Genomic DNA, 21,178 nt, shown 5'->3' on the forward strand with positions numbered 1-21,178 from the left:
GAGAGCAAGGCTGTAAATTCCAGGTAAAGTAGGGTAACCTCATTTGGATATGGTTCTCTGAGAAGCTGAATTTGCACTCTGGAGGTCGGAATTTTTTTAAGGATGAGTTATATTGGTGAATCTCTAAATCTTTGAGAAGTCAGAGTTTTGTGCTTATTAGGAAAACACACTCCTTCCTCAAGATACCTTATGCTGCCACATAATGAAAAATGTCATAAATAAAAAAACATTTACAGTGTCCATGATGTAGATTGCCTCCTCTTCCACCTTTGTATGTTAGGTCTCCTGCTTTTAATCTTTGATAAAGCATCAGAATCACTTGGTGGATATTTATTATAGATGTTCACTTCACCCTAAAATTGCAAGTGGTTGAATTTAACAAGACCCCAAGGGAGATACTGATGAACACCTGAGTTTGAAAGTGCATTTTGTAGGAATTCAGCCTAATACTAGTTTCCTACTGTTCAGAGTATGGTCCCTGGATCTGCAGGACCAGCAGCATTAGCTTCACCTGACCAGCCCCACTGTACTAGAATCTGTATTTTAACAAGGTCCCCAGGTGGTCGGTATGCAAATGAAGCTTGAGCAGCGCTGTAATTGTGTGATTGACTACTTTTGAGAGTCAAAATGGGGAGAGCAGCAATTCTGGGCTGTAAGTTCCAGTTAAAGTAGGGTAACCTCATTTAGATACTCTTTGAGAGGTTGAGTTTGCTCCCTGGGGGTTTGTTTAAGAAAAGAGTTGTATTGGTGGATCTCTAAATATTTGAGAATCCAGAGCTTTTCCTACTCTGAAAGGATTCTCTTCCCTCTTCTCTTCCCTGTACCATTGTAGGAACTCTTAGAGTAGATTGTAGATGTGAAGCATGAACCAGAAGAAAGTTTTCTTTTGCCCCTGTATTCAGTTTTCACATGCAGTACAAAGTAAAAGTGTTTGCCTGCTTGAAAGACCGGGGAGGGGCAGGGGGGTTGGTGGTGGGGTGTGTGTTTGTAGTATATGTGCTGTGAAAGACAGATGGAAGTTAGTAATGGTCTCCACCTGCATCCCTTATCAGTAGCCTCTTGGTGTTTGCTTCCTAGTTTTCCCTTGCATCACAGCTGTAACTCTTACTGTTACCTATAACTTAACTTCAATCCAATTCAAAGAAAAAAATTATAGGACTATCCCTGCATCTTTAATATTATAAATTCTTCAGCCATATCTTCTGGAATGGCAGTTCTCAAACATATTCTACAATGAGACATTCATTAGTTAAATGCCTGAAACTCGTAAGTGTAAGTTTCAAATCACCAATCTGTTTCTCCCCTACTCAGCATAATTTAAGTGCAGGTAATTTTCAGTCTATACTTTTGTTAAATTTGGGAGGACTTTAGTACTTTTATTATTCAGTTGGCTGCATGGCTCCTGGAGAAGGGAATGGCTACCCACTCCAATATTCTTGCATGGAGAATCTCATGGACAGAGGAGCCTAGTGGGCTACAGTCCGTGTGGTGCTGAAGAATCAGACATGGCTAAGTGACTTTCACTTTCAGAATCTTAGTTCCCCAAACACGGAGTGTACTGCCCTTGGCAGTAGAGTCCTAACAACTGGACCACCAGGGAATTCTTGGTACTTTTAAAGTAACAAATCATTCCAACAGTCTTCACAACTCTGCACAACAGCAAAACTCTGTGGAACTTGCTATACAGTGGATGGATAATCACTATTTCAGAAAAACTTTTGAGAGTGCCTATGAATTAGGAAAGGACTCATCATCTGGGTAAAAGTGGCTATCTTAGCAAGCATAACTGATTGAGGAACAGTGGTTACAGGTTACTGTGGGCCTGATTTCTATTATACGGCTTCATATAGGTATCTTCATTTGGGGGAATGTCCTACCAGTTAGTTTTCATGTTCTGTGCTGTTAGGTGTTTTGGTTTTTTTTGGTGAGGTGGGGATGCTATTGGAGACAGGCAAAATGAAGGTGTGAACGTGTTTTTTGCTTATTGAGGTTTTCCCAGTAGTTGAGGATTAGGAGTTCTTGTTTTTCTAATCAGATAAGCCATGTTAACATCTCATCCTGAAAAGGGCTTATCTGCTTACTGACTTGGGAGACTCCTTAGACTTATTTGAAAGAAGCATGTTAGCTAGTCTGTTAGATAATGTCTTGTTTAATTCCACTATTGGGAAATTTTAATTTCTCAATTCCTTGATCTGTTTAACAGTTGTGAACACCTGTGATGTGTTCAGCTCAGTCGTGTCTGACTCTTTGAGAGCCCATGCACTATTGCACACCAGGCTTCCCAGTCTGTCACCCCAACTCTCAGAGTCTGTTCAAACTCATGTCCATCGAGTCAGTGATGCCATGCAACCATCTCCCATCCAACCATCTCATCTTCTGTTGTCCCCTTCTCCTGCCTTCAATCTTTCCCAGCATCAAGGTCTTTCCAGTGAGTCGGTTCTTAGCATCAGGTGGCCAAAGTATTGGAGTTTCTGCTTCAGCATCAGTCCTTCCCATGAATATTCAGGACTCATTTCCTTCAGGATTGACTGCTTTGATCTCTTTGCAGTCCTGTAATGTGTAGGATTGTTCTAAGTATGTTTTGGATTGCTTGAATTAAAGGTACTTATTTAATATACACTAGTAAGTTTGTCATTCAAAGACAGATTTTTATTCTTGTCTCTTTGGTTGACTTCTCACATATGGCCTTATTGTGTTAGAGGTGTGGATGGTGACAGATTACATACAAAGGGAAACATGACTAGGGATTAAATTGGTTGTGTTTCCTGGGAAATGATAGTTCTGAGCCTTACAGAGTTTAGTGAAATGGCCAACTAAATTGTATAAAGAAACAAAATGGAGACTTAGTTTGCTAGGGCTTGCATAACAAAGTATCAAACCCTAGGTGGCTTAAGAGACATACTTTGTCCTACATTTCTGTTAGTTGTAAGCCCAAAGTCAACTTGTCAAGCAGGGCCATGCTATACTCTAGGGGAGAATCCTTTCTTGCTTCCTTCAAACAGTTTCTTGATGTTTTGATAGCAACCCTTGGTGTTCTTGTCTTGTAGATACATCATTCCAGAATGTTACTGTTTTCTCCACATGTTTGTCTGTCCAAATTTCAGCTTCTTACAAGGACACTAATCATAATGGATTAGGGTCCACCCTTATCTAGTTTTAACTTGATGACCTCTGTTAAGATCCTATTTCCAGATAAATATGTTCACATTCTGAGTTACTTGGGATTAGAACTTCAACATATTTGGGAGGAGTGAGAGTGGGAATGGTGGATGCAATTCAGTCCTTTATAGAAACCTTGCCAAAATATGGATAAGTTACAAGATAATTTGTTCACTAGTCATCCTGGAATACTTTTCATAATTCAACTTGACCACCTTTACAGAAAACTTTGAGCAAGTTGGAGTAGCATGAGCAAGCATTGTAATCATTCATGCTTGAATTTTTTTCTACTTGGTTTTTAAAGTTGCTGCTTCAGAAAGATAAAATGGTTAACTAAATGTCTTTATGAACACAAAGTTATAAAACAATTCACTTTGAAAATTCACCTTTTGTTTCTTGTAGTGGATTCATTAAAATGCATAGAACTTGTTGAAGATGAGTTTTTCTGCCTAGATGATGAGATCACAGCAGCAGTGATAATATTTGGTTTCAGTGGCTATCCGTTTTCCCTATAGTTTACATAGAATGATTCCTAAGAATTTATTGAGGTTCTGAGAAGATGCTTCCCAGGTGGCGTAGTAGTAAAGAATTCGCCTGCCAATGCAGGAGACACAGGAGGTTCGGGTTCAATCCCTGGGTTGGGAATATCACCTGGAATAGGAAATGTCAGTCCATTCCAGTATTCTTGCCTGGAGAATTCCATTGACAGAGGGGCCTGGCAGGCTACAGTCCATGGGGTCGCAAAGAATTGGACATGACTGAGTGCACACACAGACAAACTGAGAAGATGCTGACATCAGAGGCCATAGGAATGGCTTCAAGATCACTAAATTGTAATGCTGAGAATTTTATATTAATAATTTGACTAGGGCATTTGGGTAACTAAGGATGTAAAAAGATCGAGTTTTGAGAGAAGCATTTTAATCTTTTTCTGTCCTTTTTTTTTTCCAGTTGGAAAATGGATATACTTTATTTGACTATGATGTTGGACTTAATGATATAATTCAGCTACTAGTTCGCCCAGACCCTGACCTTCCTAGCACATCAAAACAGACTGATATACAGGCCAAACCCTGTTCTAATAGTCCACCTAAAGTAAAGAAAACCCCAAGGGTGGGACCTTCCAGTCAGCCGTCTACATCAACTCGTGATTTTCTTATCGATCCTGGCATTGGACTATATAAGGTATGTTGTCTTCCTCAGACTTCTTGTTAATTGTGAGAATATAGATGTATTCTCTTCAGGATGCTGTGAATAAGTAAACATTGATTGCCATTTGAAAGTAAAGATTGGAGTTGTTAATATTTTAACTTTTTAAAAAGTAATATTGAAAAAACAGTGAAAGTTGTGTAGACATACTATACTCAGTGGTTCAGAGCATAAAAGCAAATACCTATGTAATTCCACCAAGGTTATGTAGTTGCTTTCTGAAGCCTCTTGTATGCCCCTGCCAGAGTACATCTCACTCTCTCCCCCTCAGAGGTAAACTACTTGTTCTGACGTCCATGATCATTCCATTTTTCTTTAGTGTTACTAGTTATCTCTAAATAACATTTTGTATTGCTTTTATTTGCAATTTTTCACATGTGGCTATATTTTTTCACTGTTTGTATTATTCCGTTTTATTAACATACCATAATACATTTATCTAACCCATGATGAATAGATAATTGGGTTGTTTCCAGTTTTAGCTGTTATAAACAGTGCTGTTTTGAGCCAATTATGTGTATCCTGGTACACACGTTCAAGAATTTCTTTAGGAATTTTTACCTAGAAATAAAAATACTGCTGAAATTTCAATGGAAACCATATCTGTAGACCACCTTGAGGAATTGACATCTTTACAATGTTGAGTCCTTCATTATTGGAATGATAGATGTCTCCATTAATTTAGATCTTTGACATCTTTTTCAGTTACTTTCCTCTTTACATACCTTTTGTTTATTTCTAGTAGCTTTGTTTTTGATGTTATTATAAATGGTTACCTTTTAAAATTAGTTTGTTTGCTATATAGAAATGTGATTGATTTATTGACCGTTGTTATCTAGCAACTTCTTCAAATTCTAGTAAATTTTGTAGAAATAATTAACACTTTTGCTACATCTTTATCCTTATATTTTTTCATAATTCTTAATGGTTGAGGTAAACTGGGACCCAAACTTAACTAAAGATTGGCAGACAAAATGAATCACATAAGAAATGCAGATCGAGATCTATGAAAACATGCAAACAGAGCCACAGAAAAGGAAAGAATCGAAACTGGTGAAGAGGTGTGTCAAAGCACCTGGCCTGGCTGCACTACACTGAATTGCTTCAAACCTATAAAGAATAATAACGATATCTAAATTGAGCCACAAGATTTTAAAAAAAAGAAAGCTTTCATTTGTTCTATAAATTTAGTATAACACTGATACTGAAAACATGATTATAAAAGCACATTAGTATCACTACATATTGATATAAAATCTCAAGTTATAGTTTACAAATAAAGTAATAACTATATATTAGAGGAACATACGTTGACCAAGTGTGGTTTGTCAGGAAGTGGGGTAGTTTATTGTTAGGAAACATTTTAATATAATTCATCATATTACTATAACCAAAGAAAACAAATGATCTAATCTGTTTTCTGCATCTAAATAAAAATTTGAATTTATTTCTGATTTTTAAAAAAATCCTTAGTAAGAGGAACAGATGGAATAGATGAATATTTTAAACCATACCCAGCATCATGCTTAATGGTGGGGAAAAGCCACAAGCATTTCCATTAAAGATAGAACCAGACAAACAAGCCTGTTAATGCTATTGTTTAACATCGTTCTAGAAGTTCTAGATAATACAGATAAGCAAAAAACAAAATATTGTAAATCCTGGAGAAGGCAGTCAATACTTAGGAATACCTGGTAAGCTGAGAAAATACATAAGAGCATTATGAGCCATTAGCAAAGTCTCTGTTTAAATATCAGTAGCTTTCCTTACTATGGTCATTTAATAAAGAAAAAAAATTATAGTAACAAAGCAAAAGTCTGGGAATAAACTTACATGATATATACAAAACATATAAATTAGTGCTTTTATATAATGTTCACAGTTCAGATCGAATTGTTAATATTGAAAGCGCACTTGCCAAATTGTCTATTTCATTCATTGGTTTCATCCCTCTTTCAGTTACCAAGACTTTCTACTTGATAATTTTTCACATTATTTTAAAAATAAAGTTATTTTAGAACAGTTTTAGATTTACAGCATAGTTGGGAAGATACTGCAGAGTTCCCATATAGCCTACACCCAGTTTGCCATCTTACATTAGTGTGGCACATTTGTTGCAATTAATGAACCATATCTCCTTAGCATTTATCTAATGTCTTTTATGTTCCAGAACCCCATCTAGGTTACCACATTACATTTACATTAGTTTTATACTAAATAGTCATCTCCTTAGGCTCCTCTTGGCTGTGGCAGTTTCTCAGACTTTGTTTTTGATGACTTTGACAATTTTGAGGTGTATTGGTCAGGTAGTTGTAAAATGCAACATAAGAATATATTTTCTTCATCGTTAGACTGAATTTACATACTTGGGGAGGAAGAACACAGAGGTAAAGTGCTATTTTCAATGCTCAGAGCTAAAGTGCTATTTTCAATGACATGTCTAGGGCACAATACTGTTGATGTTCTATTTTATAATTATTTAAGTTTTAAATGAATAGTAACTTACCATTGTGAACTTTAATCACCTGGCTAAGATGGTGTTACGTTTCTTCACTGTCAAGTTGTTCTACCCTATCCCCTTTTGCATACTGTATTCTTTGAGATTAAGTCACTATATGTAGCCCACTCTTAACACATTATTGCTGCTGCTGCTAAGTCGCTTCAGTCGTGTCTGACTCTGTACGACCCCATGGAGAGCAGCCCACCAGGCCCCTCTGTCCACGGAATTCTCTAGGCAAGAATACTGGAGTGGATTGCCATTTCCTTCTCTGTAACACATTATTGACTGGGGGATTTTTGCAGCAACTGAGGCCTGTGACCAGCAATTTGTTATGCAAGTGAATATTGAAAACATCCCTGCTGTAGTCAGTAACGTTCAGGTAAAAAAAACATATTCTGCATCTGTGTTTAATAAGTTGTTAAAGAATGGAGAGTTAGGAACCCTCCATATTTAAGGTCAGATTATCTACAAAAGTTATTAGGAATTCTTTTACGTGGGTACTTGTCTCTTCTTCATTTTTTTGGTCATATATTTACACTAGTATTTTTTCTCCTCTGTCCTTTCCATATGCCCCTATTTGGGGTTTGAGTTTTGTTTTGTTAAAACCTTTCTTTCTGGCACTAGAAGGTGCTGCAGGCTCATCTTGTGTGTTTCCTGCCCCAGTCCTGCAGTCAACCATTTCTCTAAGAAGCCTTAGTTCCTTTAATTGGAGAATGATATTGGAAGCTAATACCTAGGCTTTAGATATGCTCTTTGCTTCTAGCATGTCCTTGTTTTGAGGGTCCTCGGTGTAGAAGGCAATGACACCCCACTCCAGTACTCTTGTCTGAAAAATCCCATGGACAGAGGAGCGTGGTAGGCTGCAGTCCATGGGGTCGAGAAGACTGAGTGACTTCACTTTCACTTTTCACTTTCATGCATTGGAAAAGGAAATGGCAACCCACTCCCGTGTTCTGGCCTGGAGAATCCCAGGGACGGGGGAGCTTGGACTGCATTCTGTGGGGTCGCACAGAGTCAGACATGACTGAAGCGACTTAGCAGCAGCAGCAGCAGCAAGGAAATACATGTGTGTATGTGCAATAACTTCTGTATATCCATATATCTATAAATATTTATGTAACCATCTTTGTATATATTATGCTTACATTGTTACATTTTAACTTTTTATGATGTAATGTAACCGTTTGGAAGCTGCTGCTTTTGACCTGGTTTGTTTGGGGCCATATAAGTATAAATGTGTTTTCATAGGAGGACCAGCTTATATATCTGATGGTCTGAAATTAATCAAAGTTAAACCGTTATGGTCAATTTAAATTCTCTGTTTAGCACACTTCTCAATACCCAACTGTGTCCCTTCCCCCAATCTAATTTAGAAAAGCACCATGAGAAAGTACTTCTCTTAGCAGATCTTTGTGTTTTATTTTCAGTGTTAGCACTTTGCTGTCAACTATTCCTCGTACTTTCTTTTTTTTTTTTTTTTAAGCATCTCTTATATTTCATATTAATACATAGCATAGATGTTAAGGACTTGAGCTTTCAACTTTCATCAGACTTGGTTTCATGTTTCAACTCGGCCATCTTCTGAGTTGGACAAATTTGGCAAATAAGTACATTGTCTCCCCTTGCTCATTTAGAAATACACTTGGAATCTGGCACGTAAACTCTCAAAAGGCTAGTTATTTGTAAAGTAATATTTAGTCAAAGTTTAGTCAAAGCCATATTTAACCTTCCTTGTTAGTTAAAGAGTGCCAGTACAGATTTACTTGGTTTTTTGGATGAAGCTCAGTAATTGCTATAGGTATTTGAAATTTTGACTAGGGACTTTCATATAGAAGGAATTATTTTTGGATAATTCAGTCATTGAATATTAAGGTATTTAGTATGTATTTGTACTAGGTACTAGAAATGATGGGTAAACAGATGATATTGCCATTGCATGGAATTCATGGAATCATACTAGATACTAACTTCATTTTGGGCTAGCCTGAAAATGCTTAGAGGCTGCTACTTTTGATTTAAGTTTGCTTTGAATTTTGTCTGTTTTCGTTAGAGCAAGTCTCTAAATAGTAAGTATATCAAAATTTCATTGTTGAGTCTGAATTATTTAAAATTTGGGAAATTTTTTTTTTCTCTTCTCATGAATTCTTACCTTCGTAATTTTTGGTTTATAAAGATTTTGCTTTATGGATGAGCAAACAGATATAGGGGCTTTCCCTATCGCCTAAAAATATATTTGGACCTCATGATTTGCAGGCACAAAAAGTAAATTAAATATTTTCAGGTAAGCATACATAAAACAGACTATAACATTTAAACCTTAAGATGCAATTTTAATTTGAAGTTATTACCTAATATCAGTCTTGTTTTGCCTTATTTGGTAACTTTGAGCAGTATTTGGTCAGTTGTAGCTATCTTTTCATGTGTAGTAAGAAACTAGATATCACTATCATGTTTGGAGAACCTGTGGAAAATAGTACAGAGGGCAGGGGTCCATTTATTCCCCTTGTACAATACATTGAATTGCTGACTCTAGGAAGTAGTTTATTTTCCAAAACCAGGTGGACTTCTGATGCCTAAATTGGTGTTCTGGTTTTTGTGGAAGCTGTGTATGACTCACATGAGGTCTCGCTGTTGAAATGACTCATTCTGGCTTAAATAATGACTGTTTAGCTTCCTGATAGTAAGCTTTCGGGGTTTACCTAAGTGTGTGGCACTGTTAAACTTTTTTATATGCCTATGCTCATTGTAGCAAATAAAGGAAAAGGAAAGTTATCAATAATTACTAAGTAAACATCATGGATTTCTTAGTATTTCCTGTCTTTTGTCTAAAGTACTATGCTGCTTTTTAAAATCTTTTTGGTCATGAAATGTAATAGACAATATAAATATGAGTAGAACTTAACAACCTATTATAAAGTCATTGTCCATAAATACCACTCAAATCAACCCCAGAAACTTCTCATGTACCCCCTCTTGATTAAACTTCCCTCTCCCTAGTTACTGCTACTACCCAAGCTTCTATGGTAATCATTTCTTTGCTTTTTATCAATTTTATCCTGTTATTACCATTAAACAGCCTGATAATAACTTTTAACCTATGTCTACATCCCTATTTTTTCTCCATCTGAACTTTATGTAAATAGAACCATATTGTGTTTTGATTTGTAACTCTGAAGAAACATGGTATAAAGAGGAATCCTGTTCAGAGTTAGAGAAACCTTTATTAGCCCCCACTCCTAGCTGTATTGGAGAAGGAAATGGCAACCCACTCTGAGATTCTTGCCTTGAAAATCCCATGGACAGGGTATAGTCCATGGGGTTGCAAAGAGTCGAACACGACTTCACTTCACTTCTAGCTGTATATCTCCTGAGGGCAAGTGTTTTTCACTTCTGAACCTAATTAGGAAATAAGAATGACTTTGTATTGTAATTTTTAAAGGAGATAATGTATATAGCATTAAATGGATAATGTATTTCCTAAGCATGGTATAATAAGACTTAACTATGAGCTTTAATAAGTCTTAACATTGAACATATATTGATAATTAGTGGAAGGAGAGTTTTTTCATTTGTTGCTACTGTATGCTTGCTAAGTTAGCACATTATACAAATTGTCACCTAATCGCAATACACCGCAAAGTATGTTACTTTGTAAAAGAAGCTGAGGCTGGAACAGGTTAAGGACTTTGTTCAAGGTTACATTTAGGAGGTGATAAGCAAGGACTTAAACCTAGGTTTATGTGCAGAGCTTGTGTGTTTTTCACAAAACATACAAAACTGTAGCTAGCTATGGTAAATCCTCAAGTATTTGCTGTTGGTGCTATTTTATTTTTTAATGATTTTTCCTTTCCTCTCATATGTGGAGCTTTTGTTTGGGGTGTTTTTTTTAATCAAATACTTCGACATGAAAGACTCTTTTCTAAATGTGGCCAAATGTATATCTCAAAGATAGTACAAGTTTGGTTCCAAATGACTGCAAAAAAGAGAATACCTCACTAAAGCAGGTAACACAAGTTTTTGGTTTTCCAGTACGTATGAAAATTACATTTACACTATTCTGTTAAGTGTATAATAGCATAATTTTTAAAAAATGTGCATACCTTAATGTAAAAATGCTTTATTGCTAAAAAAAAAAAAAAAAGCCATTGTCTGAGCCTTCAGTAAGTCATGATCTTTTTGCAGATAGAGGGTCTTGTGTCCATGTTAATGGCTACTGACTGATTAGGGTGGTCATAGCTGTGGCAATTTCTTAAATAAGATGACAATGAAGTTTGGCCACATTGATTGACTCTTCCTCTCACAAACAAGTTTTCTGTAGCATGCAAGGCTTTGAATAGCATTTTACCCACTTCTTTCAAAATCGGAGTTAACCCCCTCAAACCCTGCCACTGCTTTATCAACTAAGTTTATATAGTATTCTAAATCCTTTGTCGTTTCAACAATCTTCACCACATCTTCACCAGGAATAGGTTCCATCTCAAGACACCGCTTCTTTGCTCATTGATAAGGAGCAACTCCTTATCAATTTGCTTCACTGCGGGATTACAGCAGTTCACCTACATCCTCAGTATCCATTTCTAATTCTAGTTCTCTTGCTATTTCCATCACATCTGCAGTTACTTCCTCTATGAAGTCCTGAACTCCTCCAAGTTCATCCATGAGGGTTGGAATAAACTTTTTCTAAATCCTGTTAATGTTGATATATTGGCCTCTTCCCATGAATTGCAAATGTCCTTAATGGCATCTAGAATGGTCAGTCCTTCCCAGAAGGTTTTCAGTTAACTTTGCTGATGCTGAGATCCATAGGAGGAATCACTATGATAGCTATATCCTTACATAATGTATAGCAATGTGCAGTAGCAAGAACATAATCTTTAAGGTTAAGGTGTCTTCAGATCCTAGTTTTGCATTTTATTAACTTCCATTTGGAGCAAGTTAACTTGTCAGAGCTTTTGTTTCCTTATCCTGTAAAATAGGATTTATTAATTATTAAGATTGTTAAACCTAACTGAAGTAGCCTTGCATAATATCTAGTATATAGGTTTTAACTTTTACTATATACTCACCCCCACCCCACCCTATATGATACCTTAAAGTGGTCTTAGACTCTTAGAAAGAGCTAGCTTGATTAGGTGATGATCTTGTATTAGTCATGTCATTTTTTTGTTTTTAAAGACTTAAAGTTGAAGGGACTTCTCTTGATTATTGCTTCTGAAAGGGCCTTAACCTGGAGACCAATTCCTTCAGTTTTTTGACAACATAATTTTTTTAAAAACCAGCTTCTTTAGGTAAATCTAAATTTCTCTGGTATACCTGTTTTTCTGACACCTTGTTTTATACCTTTTGTTAGATTGTATGATTTAGTTCTGGAACATCTGCTAGAGTTGACTACATATATTTTGCATCTTTATAGCTCTGTTCTCTTTATATTTGTCCTTTGAGGTAGTAAATAATGCATTTGCTAGTGAATTACTGTTGGTGAAACTTAACCCCATTTTGTATAGGTGGGTTCATTAAATTCTTTCCTTTGTACATGTGCACAAGTCCCTCTTTTATTTTTTGCTTAATACACTGTTTTCTGGTTGGTCTGACTAAGTTATCTGAAGGATTCTGAAGAAATTAACAGAGTAAATTAGTTTTACAGTCACAATACTCCAAAGTTCTGGCTTTTTGTTAGTGACATTCTTAATGAATAACATGCCAGGATGACTCTTCGGTACACAAGAATTATATTTTAAAAGTCTAATATAGATAAGGATAAGGAATAGTTAAATACCTATTTCACTGAAGGATATTGGGAGGAAAGTTAATTTCATATTAGTAAATAACAGATTTGACAGTATAATCCAAAAGAATAATTTTGTTCTAATCTTTGAAATTACTTTAAACTTTTGTATCTGCAAATATTAACCGTGATAACTCTCAAAATAACTTGAGTCATATTAAGGTTTTTGAAGCAATAGATGAAGTTACGCTTCATTAACTAATTTTAAACTTTTTTAGGTAAATGAATTGGTGGATGCCAGAGATGTCGCCCTTGGTGCTTGGTTTGAAGCACGTATACATAGTGTTACTAGAGCTTCTGATGGACACTCACGTGGCAAAACTCCACTGAAGAATGGCAGTTCTTGTAAAAGGACTAATGGAAATGTAAATCATAATTCCAAAGAGAACACAAAAAAATTGGACAATGTACCCTCTACATCTAATTCAGATTCTGTTGCTGCTGATGAAGACGTTATTTATCATATCGAGTATGATGAGTAAGTGCTCATGATATTGAGGACTTCATTCATATTTTTGTTTGCAGAAGCAAAATCTCCCATTTCAAGATTGTTTTCAAATAAGTCTTTCTGAAGAGATCATCTAGGAGTCATGTTTGGTCTAGTACCATGTTTTTGTTTCTGTTTAGTGGTTATAATAAGAGCTCCTTAACATTCAACATTTGGCTCATAAGTAGTTTGTATCTGGTATCCTAATACCTGGCTTAATTTAATATGTAAGGTTTCTCTGTCTGGTCCTCTGGTATGTTAGGGCTTTTGCTATGCATTTTAAGAATATTTTAGAAAATATATAATAACGTGGGATGTAATAGTCTTTAGAATGGAGTTGAAATATTTTCTGAAAGCTATTGCTGAGTTAATTCACATAAAATTTATACATATAAAGGGTATAATTCACTGTCTTTAATATAGTCACAGGATTGAGCATTATCGCAAACTAATCTTAGAACACTTTTTTTATTTTCCCTCCAAAAAACTACATAAGCAGCAATCACTTTCCAGTCTCCCTCTCCCAACCAAATGTTTTTAAATGTTCACGTGAAAATAGTATTAAGAACTTGATTTGAGGGCCAAGACTCTAACACTGAATTATCATCGTTGTTACTTATTTTTAAAATCCTACTATAAAATTTACTGTGGTGAAAGATTTAATATTTATTCAACACTACATAAACTTTTAAGTCTTCACTCAAGTGACATCTTCATATGTGTAGAAAATACACAACCAAATATTTTATCAAATGTAAGTTCAAGATTCTAAAAGGGTTGTAATTTTTCTTACAAAAATGGTATGAAAGATTTTGGTGTTGACACATATTTCCAGGATACCTGGAAAGGGCTCCAAAGTAGATCCCTTTTATCTTTTCTGACACTTCTTATGGCTCTAACTAAGTTGCCAACATGGCTTATTTCAAATGGCCATCATACTGCTTTTTTTTTTTAAAAAAACATAGTAGATGATAATAGAACCGACAGTTTAAATGAGTATTAAAATGTGGGATTGGCCAGGACTTGAAATATTGGTAAATCAAGGCTGGGATAGGAAGGGATTGGAGTTGGTAGGTTAACAGTAACCAGTCTCTGGGTTTATGAGTACCATGGCAAAGAGGCAAGACACTGCATTAGTGGGGGACTTCAGCTATCTGTATATCTGTTGTCAACAAGTAGAGCTCTTGATTTGTTTTGAGTGTTTATTTCTTAGAGAAAAGAACTCAGAAACCAGCTACTTGGGACTTGATTCTGGCCCATAAAGGAGTTATTATTTGGCCAAAAATTAATAATTGTATAGAATGGCACAGTGTGGATATAGAGTGAGTTTTAAACACTAAGTGAACTAAGGCTTACTAAATTTTTACAGGTTTAGGGGCTCTTAGTTGGTTTTGGAATACAACTTTCCAAGGGATAGGCCTGAGTTTGGTATAATGTTAAAGCATAAATCACAGTATCTTAGCATTTATTTGACTATTTATTTGGTTGCACCAGGTTGGCATGTGGGATCTAGTTCCCTGACCAGAGAAGGAACCTGGGCCCACTGTCTTGGTAGCGTAAGCCACTGGACAGTCCCTGGCTATTTTTTAATGTAGGAGAAATTTTTCTTGACTAGAGTGAATGTTAGTAAAAGGAAGTGTAAACCCAGAATGCATGAGAAGACTAAAATTATCTGTTCAAAATAATTTCACTGGATGGAATTATTTCAGTACTGGCAACTTAAGGAAAACAGTATCTGAACTTTCTTTGAGAAATAAAGTATCAGAAGCTTAATTTAATATGTATCACTTACATCTTCAAAATGAACAAAGGACTATATGAAATAAAGTATGAAAATAGATGAGTTTCTGGATAAGAGTCCTAAATAACAAAAGGCTGGTGTAAGCACCTAGAAAGACCCATGACCCCATATGGATGTGATGACAAATCTTGTTAAAATTTCATTCTTCATGGTTATCAGAAAAGTTAAAAATTATAGTCAAGTTTATGTTAATTTCAATAACTTATTAAACAAGTCCTTACTTTCTTGGGTGGAGGATGCATTGACAAGAGACTGGCATATATGGCTTAGCAGTAGTAATACAGATTCTTACTGAATAGTAAGCTCCAACTTAGTCAGTAGAATGTAGCTGTCAAATAGTTACATTGTAAGGTGCTTGATTAGAAACAAGATAGGTAGAAGAAGACTGGTGTTCCTGTTGTACTGGGCTGATTATTCTCTACTTGGATATCTTTAGAACTCAAAATACAAAATCATCATGAAGAATAGCTGAAAGAACTAAGTATTTAGCTTGAAAAGACTGGGATCAGGATGGCTTTCATATTTTAAAAGCTCTGGGAGGAAGTTCTGTACAACACAGAAAGTAGGTTTCAGGATAACCTGGGCTTCCCAGGTGGCGCAGTGGTAAAGAATCTGCCTGCCAATGCAAGAGACGTGAGAGACATGGGTTCAGTCCCTGGGTCGAGAAGATTCCCTGGAGGAGGAAATGGCAATCCACTCCAGTATTCTTGCCTGGAAAACTCATGGACTGAAGAGCCTGGTGGGCTACAGTCCATGGGGTCACAGAGAGTTGGACACTACTGAGCATGCACACAGTTCCCTTTAGAGATAACAGAAACTTCCTACCAGCCAGATCTCTAAAGATAGAGAATGGTCTGCCCTGAGAAGTAAACAAAAACAAGCATTGACCCGCTTTAGTCTTAGGTGGCGGATTACTAAATATGTTACATTGCAAACAGAAATAATCCAGTCATTCTAACTTCAGTTTTCACTTTCAAAACAGTATTTGTCAGACAATTTTTTTGTACTTAAACTTAATAAATTCTAAGTACATATAGGTTGCGTTTATGATTCTGATCTAGTACTATCATTTCTCAGTGACTTAATTCATTTTTCTCATAGAGTAAGTTGAAAGTAATCTGCTTGATTATTTCCAGGCTCTGAGTGCAGCAGTGCATTTTGAACAACTTGTCATTTAGCCTTAGCAGAGGGATATGGTACTTGGGACCAAGGAACCTGTCAGAGGAATTCTTTGGGAATAAGTTTAAAATGGTGGTGTCGAGAAGTTAGTTTTATGGTGACCTACTGGTCCTAACATATTAACCAGATCAGAGTTTAGAACAATTTTTACTCTATGAGAAGTGACATTACAGAATTATGATATAACTTATAAGGTTCATGGTTTCACCAGTCTAGCCCCAAAAGCCAGATCTAGTAGTTAACATTGTTATAGAATCTAAATGAAATCATTTGTTTCTTAATCTTACTTCATTTTTCCTCAAAATTATAGCTACAAATATTCTAAGTTCATAAAAAGCAGGTTATAATAAGAAATTTATTTGAAATGTTTTAAGGTTTGAGTTTTTACTGTTTGTAAGAGTCCCTTTTCTATAGATTCTTCAATGAACATAGACTGAATTTAGAGCTTCTTACTACAAATAATGTAAAGCAAAATCGTGGAGTTAACATCAGAGTACCTGATTCATAAAACTTAAATGTGTGTGTGTGTGTTTTTTTTTAATGATTGTTGTTCTGACTCATCTAGCATCACCCTTGTCTGAGCAAGGGTTTTGTATTTTTAGAGTTAAACCACCCCATTAAGTACTTTGAGAGAAAGAGTTGGCAGTATAAATATTAATTCTAGACTTTAGAGATTTAGATCCAAAGGATTCTTAAATCTTTTGTAAAGTTTTTTAAATTCTTAAAAGCAGCTATGTTAAGACAAATCACACAGCATTCAATTTGCCCATTTAAGTGTAAAATTCAATTTTTTTTTAGTATATTAACAGGATTGTACAACAGTCACCACAATCTAATATAGAACATTTTCATCTTCCAAAAGCCTCATACCCATTAGCAGTCACTCTCCATTCCCCTACCTCTGCCCCCACCTCCTCCAGCCCTTTTCTCAACCCCTCTCAGCCATAGGCAATCAGGAATCTTCTGACTCTGGATGTGTGTATTCTGGACATTGCATATAAATGGAACCCTCTAATATGTGGTCTTTTGTGACTGGCTTTTTTTACTTAGTAAAAGTAAACAGGTTCATCCACGTTGGAGCTTGTGTATCAGTACTTTATTCCTTTTTATTGCAAATAATTCATTGCCAAACCACAGTTTACTTATCCATTTATCAGTTTATGGGCACTGATATTTTCTACTTTCTGCTGCTATGAACCTTCATGTACTATTTTTTGTAGGGGCATTTTAATTTTTTGGTATGTATGTGGCAGAGGGATTGCTGGGCTGTATAGCAGTTATGTTTCACCTTGGGAAGAAGTGCCAGGTTTATTTCCAGATGGCTGCACCATTTTATATTCCCATGAGTTATGTATGGAAGTTCCATTTTCTCCATATCCTCACCAAAAGCTTAACTACTTCTTGATTAAAGCCATCCTGTAGTGTTGGAGTATAACTGTATTATACTATATGTATATATTTACATATATTTGCATGTTGTATATATATATATGTCATTTTATAGTATTGTAGGTATAATTGACCTACAACACTGTAGCAGCTACAGGTGTTGAATATAGTGATTCAGTATTTCTATACATCACAAAATGATCTTACTCCTAAAGTGTGTTTGTTGGAGAAGGACTATGCCTGATTGAAACTTTTTTTTCCCTAGTGATATTTTGGCAGAAAATAAAAGGAAGGTAATACAGGAAATTAAAAATGCATGAAGTCGTTACGGTCAAAGAAAGAGAAGATGAAAATTTTCTTTATTTCCTAGTTATATTGTGCTGTATATTTCCATAGCTTTCTAAAAGTTGTTTATTCCCATTAGTTACTCTCTGTAGTTATTTAAGGTTTAAAATTTTTAAGGGTCCTAAACATTTAAATTCACAAAGCTATAACTGCAGTCTTGTGAGAGTAGAGATCCCAAAGCTGTTGTGATGAAGAGCCATGACCTTGACTGATGTGGAAGTAGATGAAAAGGGTCAGTCAGTTCTTTAGCATTTGTAGTAGTTTAATATGTCTATAGTGTAGCTTACAGGTACTTACATTAAGTCTTTTTTAAATTTAGGTTTACTTAACTACACTAACTCTTCTGTACCAGACTCTGAGCTAACTTCTTACTGGAATGTTCATATAATCTTTAACATAACTGTAATGTTTCATTAACTCCCATATGAAGAGACCAAGACTTCTGTAACTTGCCAGAGGTCACATGTTAAATGGTCTGACTCAGAGCTTGTGCGTTAACCAATATGCATTATTGGCACTGTGCCTAAACATGGTATATATAATTGGTAGAGGCCTACGTGACTTCAAAGGTCAAACATTCTGTATGACCTAAAGACTGGCTTTGGACTCTGCCAGGGTTTTAAAGCAGACCGCACTCACAACTTTGAGTTCAATCCTGGGTAGCTGAGGGCACACTACTGAGTTTATACTCATCACTTGGCTGCTCTATCAACAGATAAAGGCTTAAGTCCTTACCCTGCTTTTGTATTAAGAAACATCTGTTCCTTGTGGATTTGGTTTAGATTCTCTTTAATTACGCTAGTGGTTCTCAACCCTACTTCCACGTTAGTTGTCTAAGAAGCTTTAAAAATATCAGTGCCTAGGACCTACTCCCAGAACTTCCTATATAATTGATCTTTGGGATTTCCAAGCATTGGTGTCCAAAAAGTTCCTCTGGGATTCTCATATGTAGCCATAGTGAGAACTATGGCCTTGGAACAGTGGTTCTCAAAGTGTAGACCTGGCTGGGAATGTGAGCATTATACTTGCTAGAAATCCAGTTCCTTGTACTTAACTCCAGATATAATAAGTTGATCTCTGTAGGTGGCCCTGCAATCTGGGTTTTAATATGTCCTCTGGGTGGTTCATATGTATACTCAAATTTAAGAACCACTCACTCATTGCCTTTTGCCCACCTTTATCATTTGCTATCACATACCTGCCTCTAAAGACCAATATGAGGGAAAGGGGTTGATATGACAATTTAAATATAGTAACTATATTAAAGACTGGAGATGATATACAATACCTGAGGAACCTGAGTGTTCATCTTTTAGTACCTATATAGGTGGCATATGACTTATTGATTTTTCCATTTTTGTTTTTATATAGATAAAATTGTTAAGTCTTTTTTCTATTAATAAAAGAATTGTATTTCATTTAAGCTAAATGATCTATATCATTTAAATGAGGGCCCATATTCCACTATGCAGTCTTTGTGCCAGCTTGGCTAACATAGGGAAGCAATGTCCATAACATGTTTGTGGAGAATTTATCTTTTATGATATATTGGTAATTTTTTTTGTTTATTCTTTATATATATAAATTTTTTTAAACTGAAGGATAATTGCTTTACAGAATTTTGTTGTCTTCTGTCAAACCTCAGCATGAATCAGCCATAGGTATACATATATCCCCTTCCTTTTGAACCTCCCTCCCATCTCCCTCTCCATCCCACCCCTCTAGGTTGATACAGAGGCCCTGTTTGAGTTTCCTGAGCCTTAGGGCAGATTCCCTTGGCTATCTGTTTTACATATGGTAATGTAAGTTTTCATGTTACTCTCTCCATACACCTCACCCTCTCCACCCCTCTCCCCATGTTTGTAAGTCTGTTCTCTATGTCTGTTTCTCCACTGGTAATTTTTTTTAGCCAGTTAATGTTTTGAGTTTTGTGACAATTTTAGTATGTTAACATCATTCACATACTGTTTCTTTTGACTTGATAATTTCTCTGAATTCCCCAAACTTCGCACTTCCTCTTAAGAACTCAACCCAGATCATATAAAAGGAACTTGGTAGTAGTATTTGCAGAATTAGCTCCAGAATGACTGTTTAAAAGTATACTTTATTTCTTCTCTCTGTTCCATCATCCATTAAGTATTGGTAAATTCTGGAGTGGGGGCCAACACTCATATAGTAGTTGAGTATTTGCTCTGAGATCTAGTCCTGGCTTTCCTTTAGAATTACACTCTAAAAGGCATCTGTGGTTTTGAGACAAGCTTCCTAAATTTGGCTTCACGTTGAATTAGATCTCAGTATCTTCCCACATACATGCTTTCTTGCTTGTGCATCCTTACAATGTGTACCTTTATAGGTCATTTGAAAAGGTGAATTTGGGAATACTAGTCATGTTAGTGGCTTTTTAAAATTGCTTTGTTAAATTTAGTGGTCTAATTTAGAGACCTTGGTTTATAAATTGGAGCTAATTTCTATAAAGAGAAATGTAAGTTAGAAACCTCTAGTAGTTTGAACAAGGAAGTGTATATCTAAAGAGGGAAAATGTTTATGAAAATTACTTTATTTCTATATCTTAATAATTGTCAGTGGCTAGGCAAAGTTGAAATCTTGAAACATGAATAAGTGTTAAGAGTTTTCATAATGATGTGAAAATTACCATATAAGCTTTCATGTTCCATAGTGTTCACATTTAGAATAGAAATGTTGGTTTACCTTGGAAACAAACTTAACTTCTTATTTTGAATTTTTAGTAAATTATTCTGAAGTACCCTTTTAAAAGTATAGTTCAATAATTCTCTTTTTAATACAATGCTGTGTGCCAGGCACTCTACAAGTCCTTTACCTGGATTATTTCATGTAATCCTCGTTAAACAATCCATGGAGTAGATACTTTTCTAAGTGTAAAGAAGGAATAACTGAGATTTAGAGAAGTTAGCTAACATACCCAGTATTGAATAGTTGATAGGAGGCAGATCGAGATTCAGAAAAGCACATACTTAGAACCACACTACCAGACTACCTCTCACTTTGAGAGAAGCCTGCTTATAAAATATTTTAATATATAAATAAATATGTATGTATAATATTATAAAACAGTTATGTTTACATATTTTTAAATTTTCTGTCAGTCTCTCCAGTTATACTTTCACAGAACAGAAACCTTAAATCAATAAACAAATACCTGTGTGCTTTCTTTTTTTCTGTAAGGGAAAATAGATTATTAAACTGCTGTTTTTAACACAGTGTCATGGCTCAGCCCATGGGAATGAGATCAAATGGAACTGTTAGAGCATCACTTAGGACTTGGAGGGTAACTTATGCTAGGCT

The 21,178-nt window shown here is 35.6% G+C and overlaps 1 protein-coding gene across 1 annotated transcript in view; it reads left to right on the forward strand.

Moving 5' to 3' along the window:
• The window catches only part of UHRF2 (ubiquitin like with PHD and ring finger domains 2), a 71,858-nt gene that overhangs the window by 2,675 nt on the left and 48,005 nt on the right, over positions 1-21,178 (forward strand). The window contains exons 2-3 of the mRNA XM_004004371.5: positions 4,111-4,344; positions 12,872-13,131. Of these exons, the coding sequence (XP_004004420.1) occupies positions 4,111-4,344; positions 12,872-13,131 (494 nt within the window). The remainder of the gene's footprint in view (positions 1-4,110; positions 4,345-12,871; positions 13,132-21,178) is intronic.

This window comes from Ovis aries, chromosome 2, assembly GCF_016772045.2.
Source record: "Ovis aries strain OAR_USU_Benz2616 breed Rambouillet chromosome 2, ARS-UI_Ramb_v3.0, whole genome shotgun sequence".
Classification (NCBI taxonomy): domain Eukaryota; kingdom Metazoa; phylum Chordata; class Mammalia; order Artiodactyla; family Bovidae; genus Ovis; species Ovis aries.